General features: G+C 43.1%; 1 protein-coding gene across 6 annotated transcripts in view; it reads left to right on the top strand.

Annotated features, from left to right (window-relative positions):
• The window catches only part of dph6 (diphthamine biosynthesis 6), a 355,827-nt gene that overhangs the window by 83,910 nt on the left and 259,461 nt on the right, over positions 1-12,456 (top strand). For all 6 annotated transcript variants that reach the window (XM_038785975.1, XM_038785958.1, XM_038785967.1 and 3 more), the window contains exon 4: positions 10,075-10,148. In XM_038785975.1, coding sequence (XP_038641903.1) covers positions 10,075-10,148 — 74 coding nt within the window. The remainder of the gene's footprint in view (positions 1-10,074; positions 10,149-12,456) is intronic.

The following is a 12,456-nucleotide window of genomic DNA, read 5'->3' on the forward strand; positions in this document are numbered from 1 at the left end:
CGCCCCAATCGGCCACGCACCTGACCCTGGCAGCCAGCATAAACATTACCTGGCTGCGTATTCCCCCCCCCCCCCCCCCGGGCCAGGGCGGCCGCGGACTGAGTCCGCAGCCACTAGGCTAGTTTCCTGACGGACTGGACCACATTAGATCCACGCTGTCGATACTTCAGCCGGTTTGGTCCCAGGTAGGTGCTCGACGGCGTGGCGCTTTTCAGGGCCCGCAGAATCAGGCAACCGTCGCCGGTTCCGATTCCATACGGGGAAATGGATTCTTCGCCCCCACGCTGGCCCCGAATCCAGCCCACTGATTTATCCATAATCCAGCTTCTCTGGCAATACAGTACTCCTTTAGTTGCTGTGAAGTTTGAGGCTCGATTATGTGAAGTCCTGAAGTGGGGTTTACAATTGCCACTTACTGTCCTTAAGATTGGAATGGCCCCAACAAAAGGTTTTGCAGCAAAGGAATTAATTTTGTAGCTGTATTTAGATTGGGTTTATTGTGTTTTGAGAAAATTACCATATTCAGTGAGACAAATTTACATCTAATTATCATCAATGACATAATCTTATTTTACAATACTCCACTGCTTAGCTGATGTTTGTGAACATTTAAGGAATTTGAAAGCAAGTTTTAACTTCAAAGTAAGTGTGGATTAAGGTCTAATTATACAAGAAAGTATTTATCAAACCCAGAAATAATTCTGTATCCTGTGCTCTTTGCTGAAGAATCTCTTTAATGTTGACCTTTTAATGCTGCAAGCATTGTAAATTAGTGGAAATCAAATTCTGACAGTTAGCTTTGCCACATAAACACATTTGCTTCAAAAATATGGAAAGGTGGTCAATGAAATTCACAGTAGCACCTTCCCAGTTTGTTGACTGTATTGGATGCGTTTATCAAACTCTTCTCTAAACCTGATTAAATTAATCATTGGCTTGTTTTAAAATGTACAAACTGGGATTTGTTTGATTATTATTGTATCTACTAGCCTTATATAGAACTTCCTCATTTAAGACATACTATGATAGAGGACATTTTACAGGCAATTGTATTTGTCCAAAAACTTCAAATGTTGTTTCAAAGATGGAAGTTTACAGGTTCATCTTTGGATAAATAACCTAGTTTTATTGATCTCTTGTTTCCCTTGAAATAAACGGCAAGCAAAGAAACAGGGACATTTTGTTCTGGGCATTGGCTGTCTGACGGACAACTAGAATAACCTGGGCTCAGTTTTCAAGTTACAGGAAACACTAAAGATACTGGCTTATCTTTTGTTTAGTTGCGTTGAAACTGGGACCAAAGTTGACATGTAAGTTGTGACAAAGTACGGTTCAGATCTCCGATTGTGATGTTTTTGATTTTGGAGAAATGTCTCAGAACAGGCCTGTGGAATAATGACGTAGAATTTGTAAGTGATGTTTGATGTCGAACTATTAGTACATCTGGAATGGACCTCAGAGACCGTGTTAGGGAACTGGAGCTAGATGAACTTCGGATCATCCGGGAAGCAGAGGGGGTTATAGAGAAGAGTTACAGGGAGGTAGCCACACCCAAGGTACAGGACAAGAGTAAATGGGTTACAGTCAGGGGAAAGAAAATGAACAGGCAGGCAGTGCAGGGATCCCTCGTGGCCGTTCCCCTTCAAAACAAGTATACCGTTTTGGATACTGTTTGGGGGGATGACCTACCGGGGGAAGGCCCTAGCGGCCGGGTCTCTGGCACTGAGACTGGCTCTGGGGCTCAGAAGGGAAGGGGGGAGAATAGAAAAGCAATAGTAACAGGAGATTCAATGGTTAGGGGAATAGATAGGAGATTCTGTGGTCCCGAGCGAGACTCCCGGAAGGAATGTTGCCTGCTGGGTGCCAGGGCCAGGGATGTCTCGGATCGTGCCTTCAGGATCCTGAAGGGGGAGGGTGAGCAGCCAGAAGTCGTGGTGCACATTGGTACCAAAGACATAGGTAGGAAAAGGGGTGTGGAGGTAATAAACAAGTTTAGGGAGTTAGGCTGGAAGTTAAAAACCAGGACAGACAGAGTTGTCATCTCTGATTTGTTGCCGGTGCCATATGATAGCGAGGCTAGGAATAGGGAGAGAGGGCAGTTGAACACGTGGCTGCAGGAATGGTGCAGGAGTGAGGGCTTCAGGTATTTGGATAATTGGAACTCATTCTGGGGAAGGCCGACTTGTACAAGCAGGATGGGTTGTATCTGAACCAGAGGGGCACCAATATCCTGGGAGGGAGGTTTTCTAGTATTCTTGGGGAGGGTTTAAACTAATTTGGCAGGGGAATGAGAACCGGATTTGTAGTCCAGCAACTAAGGAAGCCGATATTCAGGACGCCAAAGCGTGTAGGACGCAGTGGGGAAGGGTAACACTGACAAAGGAGAGTACTTGCAGGCACGGAGATGGGTTGTAGTGTGTATACTTCAACGCAAGAAGTATCAGGAATAAGGTGGGTGAACTTAAGGCATGGATCGGTACTTGGGACTACGATGTGGTGGCCATCACGGAAACTTGGATAGAAGAGGGGCAGAAATGGTTGTTGGAGGTGGCTGGTTATAGATGTTTCAACAAGATTAGGGAGGATGGTAAAAGAGGTGGGGGGGGGGGGTGGCATTGTTAATTAGAGATAGTATAACAGCTGCAGAAAGGCAGTTCGAGGAGGATCTGCCTACTGAGGTAGAATAGGTTTATGTCAGAAATAGGAAAGGAGCAGTCACCTTGTTGGAAGTTTTCTATAGGCCCCCCCAATAGCAGCAGAGATGTGGAGGAACAGATTGGGAAACATATTTTGTAAAGGTGCAGAAGTCACAGGGTAATAGTCATGGGTGACTTCAACTTTCCAAACATTGAGTGGAAACTCTTTAGATCAAATAGTTTGGATGGGGTGGTGTTTGTGCAGTGTGTCCAGGAAGCTTTTCTAACACAGTATGTAGATTGTCCGACCAGAGCGGAGGCCATATTGGATTTGGTACTTGGTAATGAACGAGGGCAAGTGATAGATTTGTTAGTGGGGGAGCATTTTGGAGGTAGTGACCACAATTCTGTGACTTTCACTTTAGTAGGATTATCCTTGCTAGGGATTGGTGCGTGCAACAAGGCAAGGTTTACAATTGGGGGAAGGGTAAATACGATGCTGTCAGACAAGAATTGAAGTGCATAAGTTGGGAACATAGGCTGTCAGGGAAGGACACGGCATGGGGCAGCAGGGTAGCATGGTGGTTAGCATAAATGCTTCACAGCTCCAGGGTCCCAGGTTCGATTCCCGGCTGGGTCACTGTCTGTGTGGAGTCTGCACGTCCTCCCCCTGTGTGCGTGGGTTTCCTCCGGGTGCTCCGGTTTCCTCCCACAGTCCAAAGATGTGCGGATTAGGTGGATTGGCCATGCTAAATTGCCCGTAGTGTCCTAATAAAAGTAAGGTTAAGGGGGGGGTTGTTGGGTTACGGGTATAGGGTGGATACGTGGGTTTGAGTAGGGTGATCATGGCTCGGCACAACATTGAGGGCCGAAGGGCCTGTTCTGTGCTGTACTGTTCTATGTTCTATGACACAAGTGAAATGTGGAACTTGTTCAAGGAACAGGTACTACGTGTCTTTGATATGTATGTCCCTGTCAGGCAGGGAAGAGATGGTCAAGTGAGGGAACCATGCTTGACAAGAGAGATTGAATGTCTTGTAAAGAGGAAGAAGGAGACTTATGTAAGGCTGAGGAAACAAGGTTCAGACAGGGCGCTGGAGGGATACAAGATAGCCAGGAGGGAACTGAAGAAAGGGATTAGGAGAGCTAAGCGAGGGCATGAAAAATCTTTGGCTGGTAGTATCAAGGAAAACCCCAAGGCCTTTTACACGTATGTAAGAAATATGAGAATGACTAGAGCGAGGGTAGGTCCAATTAAGGACAGTAGTGGAGGATTGTGTATTGAGTCGGAAGAGACAGGAGAGGTCTTGAACGAGTACTTTTCTTTAGTATTTACAAACGAGAGGACAGTGTGAAACAGACTGGTAAGCTCGAGCAGATACTTGTTAGGAAGGAAGATATGTTGGGCATTTTGAAAAACTTGAAGATAGACAAGTCCCCCGGGCCTGACGTTATATATCCAAGGATTCTATGGGAAGCAAGAAATGAAATTGCAGAGCCGTTGGCAATGATCTTTTTGTCCTCACTGTCAACAGCGGTGGTACCAGGGGATTGGAGAGTGACGAATGTCGTGCCCCTGTTCAAAAAAGGGAATAGGGATCACCCTGGGAATTACAGGCCAGTTAGTCTTACTTCGGTGGTAGGCAAAGTCATGGAAAGGGTACTGAGGGATAGGATTTCTGAGCATCTGGAAAAACACTGCTTGATTAGGGATACTCAGCATGGATTTGTGAGGGGTAGGTCTTGCCTTACAAGTCTTATTGAATTCTTTGAGGAGGTGACCAAGAATGTGGATGAAGGTAAAGCAGTGGATGTAGTGTACATGGATTTTAGTAAGGTATTTGATAAGGTTCCCCATGGTAGGCTTATGCAGAAAGTAAGGAGGCATGGGATAGTGGGAAATTTGGCCAGTTGGATAACGAACTGGCTAACCAATAGAAGTCAGAGAGTGATGGTGGAGGCAAATATTCATCCTGGAGCCCATTTACCAGTGGCGTACCGCAGGGATCAGTTCTGGGTCCTCTGCTGTTTGTGATTTTCATTAATGACTTGGATGAGGGAGTTGAAGGGTGCGTCAGTAAATTTGCAGATGATACGAAGATTGGTGGAGTTGTGGATAGTGAGGAGGGCTGTTGTCGACTGCAAAGAGACATAGATAGGATGCAGAACTGGGCTGAGAAGTGGCAGATGGAGTTTAACCCTGACAAGTGTGAGGTTGTCGATTTTGGAAGGACAAATATGAATGTGGAATACAGGGTTAACGGTAGGGTTCTTGGCAATGTGGAGGAGCAGAGAAATCTTGGGGTCTATGTTCATAGATCTTTGAAAGTTGCCACTCAAGTGGATAGAGCTGTGAAGAAGGCCTATGGTGTGCTCGCGTTCATTAGCAGAGGGATTGAATTTAAGAGCCATGAGGTGATGATGCAGCTGTACAAAACCTTGGTAAGGCCACATTTGGAGTACTGTGTGCAGTTCTGTTCGCCTCATTTTAGGAAGGATGTGGAAGCTTTGGAAAAGGTGCAAAGGAGATTTACCAGGATGTTACCTGGAATGGAGAGTAGGTCTTACGAGGAAAGGTTGAGGGTGCTAGGCCTTTTCTCATTAGAACAGAGAAGGATGAGGGGCGACTTGATAGAGGTTGATAAGATGATCAGGGGAATAGATAGAGTAGACAGTCAGAGGCTTTTTCCCCAGGTGGAACAAACCATTACAAGGGGACATAAATTTAAGGTGAATAGTGGAAGATATAGGGGGGGATGTCAGAGGTAGGTTCTTTACCCAGAGAGTAGTGGGGGCATGGAATGCACTGCCTGTGGAAGTAGTTGAGTCGGAAACATTAGGGACCTTCAAGCGGCTATTGGATAGGTGCATGGATTATGGTAGAATAATGGAATGTAGATTAATTTGTTCTTAAGGGCAGCACGGTAGCATTGTGGATAGCACAATTGCTTCACAGCTCCAGGGTCCCAGGTTCGATTCCCGGGTTGTGTCACTGCCTGTGCGGAGTCTGCACATCCACCCGTGTGTGCGTGGGTTTCCTCCGGGTGCTCCGGTTTCCTCCCACAGTCCAAAGATGTGCAGGTTAGGTGGATTGGCCATGCTAAATTGCCCTTAGTGTCCAAAATTGCCCTTAGTGTTGAGTGGGGTTACTGGGTTATGGGGATAGGGTGGAGGTGTTGACCTCGGGTAGGGTGCTCTTTCCAAGAGCCGGTGCAGACTCGATGGGCTGAGTGGCCTCCTTCTGCACTGTAAATTCTATGATAATCTATGATTAATCTAGGACAAAGGTTCGGCACAACATCGTGGGCCGAAGGGCCTGTTCTGTGCTGTATTTTTCTATGTTCTAACTTCAGGATTTAGCACAACTGCAGATCAACAGGAGAATGCTGACGTTGCATATTGTCATTCACTGAACTCAGCAATTCTGCACGACAGACCCTTCCCAAAGCTAGAACTATTGAAATCAGTTGATGTAGTGAGAATATTCCCTTCCCCTCTCTCGTATTGCTGCTAGAAACTTCATTAAAAAGCCACACATTTATCAATTCAATGTAACTGCATTGATAACATCAATTGGAATATTAAGTACCGCTGAATAACTGATCTGGTTCTGAAAGAATAATTATATATTTGTATTTGTCAACTGCTGGTAATTGTCCCTATTTATTTACTTACTGAAAAAAGAAACATGCTATCAAAACTTTTTGTCTTGCACCCATCATGACAGATTCGCAAAAATACCAAATCTAAAGGGAGCAACAGTTTAGACTACATGAGAAGAGGGTGTCCATTGGTTGCTAAGAGGATTCGGATTGGTACAATCCTAGGGACAGGGGTACCCGTAATGCCCACAGGGCACACCCACCCCACCAAAGGATATAGCTCTTTCCCCTTCTCACCCTTTCACCAACTTTAGTAGAAAAATGGCCTCACTCTCGCCCACCTTCCACTGCTCAGTGTATTATGGCAGTGACGGCTGAAGGCGGAGTGAGATCCTTAAGTAGTCATTAACTTATGGGGGGCGGTGGGCGGGAAGGCGGTGGGCTACCACCTGTCTTATTTTTTGTGACCCTCAAGTTGAAAATATGCCCGGCAAGGGATGCTGTAAAATCGAGCCATATATAAAGGCTGTGATTTGACATGTACTTTTCATTTTCTGGTTGGCAGCCTGTGAAACGTCTTTAATTGGCCTCTTGGACAGTTTGATAATATAATTCCAGCTACATGTTGGGAAACACCATTGTTACAATCCTGGACCAGACCCCAACAGTGAATAGGATACTGGACAGAAACCCCAATATTTTACTTCAATTTTGGAAGACTGTAAGGAAAGGATACCTCACTCCAGGAGTGATTTCACGAAGAAATAGCGATATGTTATATTAAATCAAACTCAATTACGAACAGTATTAAATATTTTTAACATCATATTGGACATGCCATTGCCCCTTAAACAATACTAATCAATATAGTGAATACAGTAACCCTTAACTGCTATCTTTATTCTCACTCAAACACCAACAAAAACAGATCTCAGCTCTCAATCCACTGTTAAATACATTTGGCACTCAGGAATAACTGATTTACAGAGATGTTATTTGAGAAAGCGAGATCTTTTGGCACTGCCTTTAGGAAAATACCTGACTCTTGCCAGAACCATGCAGAAACTCTGGCTGCGTTCCTTTAGAAGATGCTAGTCAGCTCACCATCTAGCTAGCCAATTCTGAACCTGTCTCCAGACATACCTTTGACTGAACTACAGTGAGAGCAAAATGCTTGACTTCTGCTCAAAACCCCATTTAAACCTCAACTGAACTGCTTTTATCCAAAATGCCTGATATCTTAGCTCCACCCAGTATCTAGATTGTCTTACCAAGCCGAAATCCAAGTAACTCCAAAGGGAACCTCCCTTAATTCAAACCAAACTGTATAAGCCCAAGCTTTTTAATGATGTCTTAATTGCACCACTTGCTCTCAACCTTTCAAACCAGCATTTTAAAAAACATGACTGCAGCAGTCATACACACACGAACACATAACCCTTACTGCACTAGATATCTGTAATACCATATTTGAAATTTCTACATTCATCACACCATTGATGAAATTCACAATCTGTTATAAATTAGAAACATGCTTAGAATAAACATATATTTAGTAGTCTGCTTGAAGCAGCTGGTGAATTAGAGGCAACCAGCAAAGTGATTATTCTTGGGTAATGGATTTAGAAAGGGGCCTTAGTCAACTGAAGCCTCTGCAATAGTGGGAGAGTAACTGCACTGACACTTACAACATCATGCTGCTATATTTGGATTTTTAGTTAACTTTGTCCAATTCAGATGCTTCCTGGAGGATTGGAAAACTGCCAATGTAACACCCTTATTCAAAAAGGGAGGGAGACATAAAACCAGTAACTATAGGCCAGTCAGCTAGGCATCAGCATTGAAAAAATGCCTGCCCATTATAAAGGATGTAATAGCTGAGCATTTAAAAATACATAATATAAGCAAGCACAGTCAGCATGGCTTCATGAAGGGGAGATCATGCCTGATACATTTATTAGAATTATTGGAGGTGGTAACAAGTAGGATAGATGAAGGGGAACCAATAGATGTAATTGACCTGGTGTTCCAAAAAATGTTTGATAAGGTACTGCACAAAAGGCTACTTAATAAGACAAGAGCCAATGGTGTTGGGGGTGGTATATTAGCATGGATAGAGAATTGGCTAACTAATAGAAGACAAAGTTGGGATAAGAGGGGCATTTTCATGATGGCAACCTGTAACTCGTGGAGTGCCACAGGGATCAGTGCTGAGGCCACAATTATTTACCATTCATATTAATGACCTGGATGGGGGAAGTGAATGTATTATTGCCAAGTTTGTGGATGACACAAAAATCAGTGGGAAGGCAAGTGGTGAGGATGACAGAGTCTACAGAGAGATGTAGGCAGGTTAAGTGAGTGGGCAAGAATTTGGCAGATGGAATATAATGTAGAAAAATGTGAATTTATGTACTTTGGTAGGAAGAATAAAGGAACTGAATATATTTAAAGGGAGAACGACTGCAAAAGTACAGAGGGATTTGGAGGTCCTTGTGCATAAATCACAAAAAGAGTTTTCATGCACGTTCAACAAGTAATAGGGAAGGCAAATGGAATGTTGGCCTTCATTTCAAAGGGAGTAGGGTGTAAAAATAGAAAAATCTCGTTAAAACTATACCACACCTGGAATACAAATACAATTTTGGTCCCCTTATCTAAGGATACATGTATACTGGCATTGGAGGCAGTACAGAGAAGGTTCACTAGGTTGATCAGGAGTATGGAGGGATTTTCTTATGAGGAGAGGTTGAGTTGATTGGACCTGTACTCATTGGAGTTTAGAAGAATGAGGGCAACGTTATTAAGGCATATAGGATTCTCAGGGGGCTTGACAGGGTAGATGCTTGTGGAAGAATCAATGACCAGAGAGCATAATCTCAAAGTAAGGGGTTGCCAATTTAAGACCGAGATGAGGAGGAACCTCTTCTCAGAGGGTAGTGAATCTGTGGAATTCTTTACAGCAGAAAGCTGTAGATGCTGGGTCATTATGAATGTTCAAGGCTGAGATAGCCAGATTTTAACCAGTAAGGGAATATAGGGTTATGGGGATAATGCAGGAAAGTGGCGTTGAGGATTATAATAGGATCATAGAATTTACAGTGTAGAAAGAGGCCAATCGGCCCACCGAGTCTGCACCGGCCCTTGGAAAGAGCACCCTACTTAAGCCCACACCTCCACCCTATCCCCGTAACCCCACCTAACCTTTTTGGACAATTTAGAATGGCCAATCCACCTAACCTGCACATCTTTGGACTCGTATCAGATCAGCCATGATTCTAATAAATTGGCAGAGCAGACGCAATGGGTCGAAATACCTATATCTGCTCCAATGACTTGTGGTCTTATGAGTAAAACCATTAATACAGTTGTTAATTTAAAAGCTGATTTTTTAATAGGATTTCATAAGGTGCATCAGAACCAGCAAACATTAGTTATCCTTTGGATAATTTTTTAAAAGTTAGAAACAGAATTGAACTTATTTTACTGAACAATGCAGACGAGCAAGTAAGTGATTGTAAAATCCATTGTCCTCAGGCAGCCGTGACTAAACAGCTTGTTGTCTGGACAACCGTTTAAGTTGTCTCAAAATTATTTGCAGAGGCTAAAAAGATGGAAGCAATATGTTCTGAGAAGGAAAATTTTACATATTCACAGTGGTGTGGCCCTGGAGACATGGGTAAAACAGCATTAGATTTACTTGAAATTACTGGGCAGTTTTAAATTGCTGCTGAATTATCTCTAACACTTGTAGTCATTGCAGACTGGATGACAGGAAGGTGTTTTACAATTAGACCTCATCATCGGTGATTTTCTTTTTTTTAATTGTTTTGCAGGAAAAGAGAGGAGTGGAGGGAGTGTCAGTCGGTGCCATTCTTTCTGATTACCAGCGGGTCAGAGTAGAAAATGTGTAAGTCCATTGTTAATTTGTTAACCCGTATTTAATTTACTAGGTAAATGGTTTGAATATATTCACTCCTAGCTTTACAAAAAAAAAATCTGGTCCTCGCATTCAGTCAAAGTTTTTCACTAACTTTCGGGAATTATTTAACTATAGTTATGCAACAATCACTGGAATAAAAACTTATAATCAATTAGAAAAGTGTTTATTTTTTTTGTTGCCTTTGTATTTTTGATCCGCAACAATTCAACACTATTTCACAGCTACAGACAAAAATGATGATAGAAATTGTACGAAAGTTGGACGGCATGGTGGCACAGTGGTTAGCACTGCTGCCTACGGCGCTGAGGACGCGGGTTCGATCCAGGCCCCGATGCACTGTTTGTGTGGAGTTTGTACATTTTCACCCCCACAACCCAAAAGATGTGCAGGTTAGGTGGATTGGCCATGCCAAATTACCCCTTAATTGAAAAAAAAGAGAATTGGGTACTTTAAATTTATTTAAAAAAAAGAAATTGTATGAAAGCCAAATGCTGCAGAAACTCAGAAATAAAAGAATGCTTAGCAGGCCAGGCCACAGCTGTGGAGAGACAAGCACGCATACTACCTTACTTACCTGTGACAGAAATTGTGTCAGAAACATGAATATAAATATGAATTTGCAAAATGCAGATGGGGCCAACAGTTAAAACTAGGAACAAGTTCAGTTCTCTACTTACTAATTTGTCTAAGCACAGCAGCAGGCAACTTTAAAGTCTTGGACATTCCTTCTTCATGTTTGTCTGTAAAGGGTCTCTAATCAAGATGAAGCTGGTCATCACTCCCACCCTGTGGTGGGAGAAAATCCAAAGCCTCTGTAGCAGCAGTCGGAGCATTCACAAAGAATGTTCTGTATAACTGAGATTTCTTATGTCCAGCGCATTCCCAGTCCTCCATGCTTATTGCAGTGGGGCCTTGCCATATCTAATTTTACAAAGAGGCAAGCGACTCCTCTACCATCCTGTGGCCATGTTTGCTTCTGTTTTGAAGCTCGCCTACTGTGATCTATATCCTTGCAATATAGAAGCTGCACAACGTTCAGAAATCTGTGCTTTCATTAACCCATCATCAGTTACAACCACTGATGCCCCGCCCTATTGTTCATCTTGAACATCACTACCTTTCCTTGAACTCTGTGATGATTCAGGTCTGATCGGTGTTCTGGTTCATGACATCCTATCGGTTTTGTCAAAGATCAATGTCTCCCTGTGCAGAGAGAGAATGCAGCACGTTACATTAACATCTCCAAATCCACATTGCATTGTCAATGCTTGTATCTGTTGCAAACTTGTGTGTGGAGGGATTCCTAGGACTTCAATTATTGAATATGTGGTGCATACCATGATTTCTTTGTTGTACTGTTGTCTTAGGACCCCTGCGTTTTCCCCAAAACGCAGTAAGATATTACTCATGTAGGACAGGGAGAGTCCAGCTACTGTTCAACTCCGTTGTATTCTGATTGTGTTCCAGTGCGACATCGAAACATGAGAGCAGTGGAAGCCAGACTTAGGGGGCGGGATTCTCCGCTGGCGGGATGCTCCGTTTTGCTGGCGCCCGGGGGCTGAGCATCCCGGTGGCATGGTGAGGCAGAAATGTGGCGGGGCAGAATAACCCACCCATTTTTTGGACCATGAGAATTACTTCTTGCATTATATTATCTTCTTTTCATGGCATGTATGTTGTATCTTATATTTGCTATTTCAATCTCTTCTACCTTGCTGCATATTTATTAACATTCAGGACATTTTTTTATGCATATGTATATTTGCAATTTAAGCTCTCCAAGATTTTCATCTCAGTCTGCGACTTGATGGTAATCATAGAATGGTTACAGCAGAGAATAAGGCCATTTGGCCCATTAAACCCATGGCTCAATTCGCAAGAACTATTTAACTTGTCTTACTTCCTTGCCTTTACTCATTTTCTTCCTTCCATACAAATAATTCTGCCACACCCACACTGAGATTCCCCTTTTCAAGAACCTCACCACCAAAAATGCCATTGTAATGATTCATTACTGAATGTGTGAGATCTTCTAGCACCTGAACATCACAATAAGATTGTCTCCATTGGTGATTGTTTTACCACTATTACATGTTTCACAGTGTGACAAACTTCTCAACATTTATATCGTTTAAGTGACTTAGTTTTATGAGAATTTTATTTTTAAAAATAAATTTAGAGTACCCAATTAAGGGGCAATTGAGCGTGGCCAATCCACCTATCCTGCACATCTTTTGGTTTGTGGGGGTGACGCCTACACAAACACTGGGAGAAT

The sequence above is a fragment of the Scyliorhinus canicula genome, chromosome 2, assembly GCF_902713615.1.
Source record: "Scyliorhinus canicula chromosome 2, sScyCan1.1, whole genome shotgun sequence".
Classification (NCBI taxonomy): domain Eukaryota; kingdom Metazoa; phylum Chordata; class Chondrichthyes; order Carcharhiniformes; family Scyliorhinidae; genus Scyliorhinus; species Scyliorhinus canicula.